We start from the raw sequence: 6,000 nt of genomic DNA on the forward strand, positions 1-6,000 counted from the left end.
TCCCTTTTTTTTCCCAGTAGAATATTCAGCTTCATGGACTGCAATATCTTTGTTCTTTCAGCCTTACGTTTTTCAGACTAGTGCGGAGGCTTCAGTATAACAAAAGGGTTACATAAAAGATCAAGATTATATTTGTTTTGAAAGGAGGCCGAACAGGATACATTCTGCTTATGAATGGTCACTAAGAGAGCACTGATCTTCATAGTGCCTGGCCGTGCAGCACAGGAGCTTGTGATGATGATAAAAGGGTATAGATTTTTAAAAGGATGAAAGGAAATGCTCTTCTAACTTGGCACATAACAAGCTCCTGGAATTCATTGCTGGGGGATGTTGTTGCAGCGTATACTTTAGTAAGATTCAAGTCTCTGAAGAACTACCAGTCCTCCAGGTCCAGAACATGAATTCTGGGGCTACCTGGGGTCACAGAAACTTATTTCACCCGTGGAATAATGTTGCACCGTCCCCCCGTGTAACCAGTGGTGGGCTCAGCTCTCCTCTTAAGTATGAGCTACTAGGAGAAATAGCTAGACTAGTTCATGACTGTTTTTGAGGTGAGAAATATCCAATGTCTGGAGATGGCTGAATGAAGGAAAACCTCAGGGAGCATTTTCCAGTCTAAAGGGAATTTTCTTTCCATCTGCAGGCAGTTACTTTTTCTTTCATCTGGGAAGAATGGAAAATTTCTCGATTCCTTTGCTTCTTCTAAGCACAGTCATCAGAAAGGATTCGCAGGCTTGATCCTCAGCACGTTTAATTCAGTTGACTTTTTCCATTAACTTTAATGGGCTTTCTTTCGCTCCTTTTGCCAAAATGGCTTCTCAAAGTGCTTTGAGATCTACAGATGAAAGCTCTGGATAAGCAAGGGTAGGATTTATTATTATTGTTCATCTGGAAGAAGCTGAGTTATTTCATCTCCTTAAAATGACTTTATAAACTCTGTTGCCAGCAAAAGGGGAGAAAATATGCTAGGCTTAGTCTCAACTGTCTTTGCACAGGCTGAGATGTGTTTATAGACATCATCAGAAATGTTTGTGCTATTATTTATATTACTTGTTGCAGCTAGAGCTGTCACCAGCTGGTTATCCAGTTCTGCTCAGAACTACTGAGCTGGTACAGATTGATCTGCCAGGACCAACACCCACATCGCTCACACTTAGGAGGTCTTTCCTGTTTCACAAGTCACCACCCTCAGCATCAGAGGCCGGTCATCCCTTTTGCAAACTCTTGAAAAACTCTTAAGTGGAGCTCCCCGGGGGCAGTTCCCAGTGTATTAGAGGAAACTCAAGTTCTTCTTAACGCGGTCTGTATAAAGTGGATAGAGATGGACCACCGTGCTGTTGCACAGACTATGTGTTCGTATTCTAAGCAAAATCTTTACCACAAGGTGTGGGGTGGGTACAACTGAGCCTTAGCAAGCCAAGCTAGCACCCAGCAGCACCAAGTAGAAAGCACAGGGATCAGAAGACTTATGTCCTACTCTTTAGCCTGCTGTTCAACTTCCCATATAGGCATAACTGCACTTTTTGTGTCAGTGCTAGTACGAAGAGGTAAGAGCCGCTGTGATTCTGTGAAGTCCTGCTTCTGGTTTTACTACTTGGGCAGTGGAGGGGAAAAAAACCCTGAAGATTGGATTGAGTGTAATAAATGGCTTCCCAAATTTAAACTACTCTTAATGAACTGCAAGAAAAAATAGTATTTCATGGTATAAAAGGCGTACTGTTAAACTGAGTCTGCCAGGGCAATCTCTTGCAGCTGTAGAATTTGTGGGAGAGTATTTTTATTTTGCAAGTAGAGGTGATCAGTGGCATTACTTTGGCTTCACTCTGTTAAAATATAGTCTTCAAGCCAACAAAATTCTGAAGTCCAAGCAAGTACACTTAAATATATATCTGTTTAAACAAGTGCACTTAAATATATATAATGTATGTTTTACATATTAATATATGTATAAATAGATATCTACACACAAATATATTTTTCCTTGCAGTTCATTAACAGTAGTTAAACTTTTGAAACCATTTATTACAGTCAATCCAATCTTCATCCTTTTCAGTGTTTTTCCCCTTCTATTCCACTGCCTAAGTAGTAAAACATTTATGCTTAAAGCATTTATATTTAAGTGTGCTTGGTTTTTTTGTTCTTAAAACTGGGATGATAAAATATTCATACACAGGTATTAGAAGCATGTAATACATCTGGTGTCACTCAATCCCTTACTAGTGCATTCATATAAAAAAAAGTAACTTTGTGGCCTCAGGAAGCTCAGAAGTGGCCCCATAAATCAATAGAACCATTGAGATGTTTTTCACTCCTATTAAAATAAAACTGTTGGTGACAATTTATAGCTGCAAATATAGCTCCTGTGTATCACATCAGCTACAGTCCGGCTGGGAAATGGGGAACTCTAAAGAAGAACCATCATAATCTTGTTGACACCCATGGATTTGGAATTTCTGCTTCCAAACACTTTGAGCTTTCTGTGCACAACAGGTGCCCTTTTCCAAAATGAAATGTCTTGTTCCAGATCGTATTTTTGGAGAAGATCTGTATGTCCAAGATTCTTTGCTGACTTAGCGTGGAAATAAATGAATCAGTCTGTAAGAGCAATTGGGGAAAAAGTAACAAAAAGCCATCATAATTACTTTAAAAGGAAAAAAATATCTGAAGGAATATTCAGCAGACATCAAGATCTGTTTAGGCTTCTGAAGAAGTTACTGGAAATCAAATTACTTAAATTCTTTCATCTTCTTTTCAATAGTCTGTTGTAGGGCAGATTGCAGCACCAGCGTGGCAAGGGCTACCCAAACACGGGCAGGCAACTCCATCTCCAGCAGCAGAAATGTTTTGTGCCTCTGCTAGGAATGTTTTAGATACTAAAACTTGCGAAGATGCTTTCCATGTGAGCAGAGCTGTGATGTTAAAGCGGTTCTTCATGCCCAGATGAGTTCTTGCTCCAAAACAAACCAGGCTCTAGCGTATTGGCAAAGCATAAGTATGCTGGTTTAAATGTGTTTGTACTTGGCTTTTCTGCTGATACAATTCTGCCTGTCTGGGAGCCTCGCCTCTTCACACCCCTGACCAATGCCGGCTGTGTTGGCAGAAATCCACAGTGGTTAGGGTCAAAGGGAAATGATTAAGATGGAAAGGAAAACCCTAGATAAAAAGCTCTGTGTAATTATATCAGCATAACCATGCTGCAAATATAACTCTCTGTTTAAATTACAGGTATCTAGACCTCCGAAAATTCGGCTCAGTTCCTCACGGAGGCTTCGGAATGGGGTTTGAACGCTACCTGCAGTGCATCCTGGGAGTTGACAATATCAAAGATGTTATTCCTTTCCCCAGGTTTTCTCACTCCTGTCTCCTGTAGCTCAGCAGTTGACTCATGTGGAGCAAACTGCAGGTGTGACTGTATGTATATAACATGAGGATGTGACTAAGTATGTTTTAGTAGGAAATTGAGATAATTTTTACAGCAGTGAAACTCTTGGTAAATTTAATACTGGCTTACCGAAAAGAATATTTGTTCTGGTGAGATGATGGAAGCACACGTGCAGTTAATTTGATAGCAGTTCATGTCTTCAGTGCACTTCCGGAATATTAAGAAATCCCACTTAACTAAAGGGTTAAGTTTCTCGTGAGACTAGTACAAGCCATGGAAGTACCGAATAAGCGTTGTTGGGAAGTAGTGGGCGTTTTATGTGAAATATTAGTAAGGAGGTGTGACCTAAAACGTACTGGGAGCCAGGACTGCTGTGAGGCTTTAATAGGTTTTAATTAAATGCCTGCACAGTGCTTTGAAGGTTGAGTGTTATAAAATGTGAAGTATTGTCTACTGTAAACCGTGATTCTCCCCACCCTGACTTAAACGCCAATATTGTTTACCTTGGAAAAATTAGCCAAACCTAGTAAGGAAAAATGTCACATTGGAACTGCTGGAGTGAATTAGGTGAATGATGTCTGATTTTGTGAATCATCAATAAAGATGTACACTAGGTTGTTTTGTAACTCTGAATGGTTTCTTCTTCTGTTACCAAACCGTAGCACTCAGCATCGTAGTGTTCCCTTCAGTGTCTTTGGTAGATATTTCCTTTTCTGTATACCCAAATTAGTTGCACAACTTCTGCAGGAGGGAGGTGTTTTCTGTCTCCAAGAGAACACATGTTCATAGCAGAAAGAAATGTTCAGTTAGATGAGAGCTCATTCATCTCTCCAGAGCCAACTTGCAGTTAATTGGTGTTTTTTGTTATTGCTTTGCTTTTTTGTTGTTGATACTGAGAAAATATCTCGCACTCATGGACCAAGCAGTTTTGTCTATATTTTGAAACAATCAACATATGCTCTCAAGCACTGCATATGTATTAAGTAATTGCTTATCACTATAGGATCTGAACTCCTTGCAGTCTTTAATGGGTTTACGCTCTCAGCTTCCTTGCCAGGTAAAGAAATATTCATTTCTGTTTTGAAGACAGGGTTATGGGAAGATGAAGTGACTTGCCCAAGGCAATTGGAAACCAGTGGTTTATTTGGGACTTGAACTGAGGCTTTCCAGCATCCTTCTTCCCTTCCAAATGATCACAATCCAGCAAATGGTCATTTGCATAGTGTGTACTACTCTGGAGCCCCAGACGGCTGCAGTATAAACAATATATACAACAAGAAAAAGCAAGGTAACAGCCTTATTGCTAATGAACCCCATGTAAATTGCCACATACAACGTGAAGTGACTGCCGAGCAGTCCTGAAGTCTTCTTTTCCCAGCAGATGAAAGGGATTGAAAAATAGTAATCAAATAGCATTGCGCTGGTAATATTGCAGTCACAGTTCTCTCTGGTAGGGCTGTATAATACTGCACCTGCAGTATCTAAAAATACATATTTATGTCAAGTGGCACCTGCCGTGTTTCAGTTTGGTCCGTGGCCGGGGCTTTTACGTGTTATGATCATGCAAAACAACATCACCGCAAGGTCATTGTTTTGGGGTGTTTGTTGCATGCACTGAGACATCTCCTGCATAGCAAGATTTTTTTTCACGTCTCCTTGATCCGCTTGATTAGGCAGGTGTTAACTGTGCATTTGCTGGTTTGCGTTTCCCAGTACAGCCTGAGTTGGTAAGTCTGGTTCCACGAAACGGTTCAAGCACCTGCCTTGCTTTTGAAACCACTGAGAAGTTCTATATAAAACACCGGAGTATCGTCTTGCATTTGGACCATCTCTCCTTTTAATGCATTTGTCTTAACTGTTACTGCTGGCCTTTATGTTTTGGAATTACTTCTCTCAGCAGAAAGATGTGGAAAGAGTACAGCTGCCAAACAGCCCCATCCGTGCCGTGTTCCTAAACAACTTGTGATCAGCAGGTGTCCTTATTGAGATCCTTAGTCACTGGATCTGTCACAGTTGCTGTAAATGAGAGCGCTTGAACTGGAAGCCCGTCTGCAGAGTGGGTGGATGGCAAAACCATCTCCTGTCCACTCTGCTCTCATCCCCGCAGCAGCTTTGGGCTGGCTGTGTTGGTTTTGGCATCAGCAGGCTTTTCTCACCAGGAAGTCATTGATCACCCCATGAGATGCCAGATCTGATGGGCAGGGTGGGGCTCAACAGCGACAGGTGAAAAACAGGGTGTGGAGAAGACGACTATGGAAGGTGCCAGAAAGGCCTATGATAATGTGGCCGTGAGTCACAAGTTACAGGGAGGGATGGCAGGACCATGTCAAACAGATTTGCAGAGCGTTTGTCAGGGCCTTATGTGAGGTGACAGCTGGCAAGAACCAAGGACTGATACGACCCACCCTTCATTCTTTGCCTTGATAAGAGGTTGTTGCAGGACAGACGGAAAAGGTTGAACCTTTGATTTGTAGATAGGTAGGTATACCAAGGAACATGAAAAGTTTTGGGGTCTTTTTTTTTGTTGTTTTGGGGTTGGATTTCTGGGTTTTTGTTTGTTTCTCTGGTTGCAGCCATTGCAGACAGGCAGATTTTTAAGGAAGATGTAGCAAGGATTC

The 6,000-nt window shown here is 41.4% G+C and overlaps 1 protein-coding gene across 2 annotated transcripts in view; it reads left to right on the forward strand.

The window, feature by feature from the left end:
• Window positions 1-4,008, forward strand: part of NARS2 (asparaginyl-tRNA synthetase 2, mitochondrial) — a 54,678-nt gene extending 50,670 nt beyond the window's left edge. For both annotated transcript variants that reach the window (XM_064441481.1, XM_064441480.1), the window contains exon 14: window positions 3,226-4,008. In XM_064441481.1, coding sequence (XP_064297551.1) covers window positions 3,226-3,370 — 145 coding nt within the window. In that variant the 3' untranslated portion in view covers window positions 3,371-4,008. The remainder of the gene's footprint in view (window positions 1-3,225) is intronic.
• The last annotated feature ends 1,992 nt before the right edge of the window (window positions 4,009-6,000 follow it).

This window comes from Phalacrocorax carbo, chromosome 1 (assembly GCF_963921805.1).
Source record: "Phalacrocorax carbo chromosome 1, bPhaCar2.1, whole genome shotgun sequence".
Taxonomy (NCBI): domain Eukaryota; kingdom Metazoa; phylum Chordata; class Aves; order Suliformes; family Phalacrocoracidae; genus Phalacrocorax; species Phalacrocorax carbo.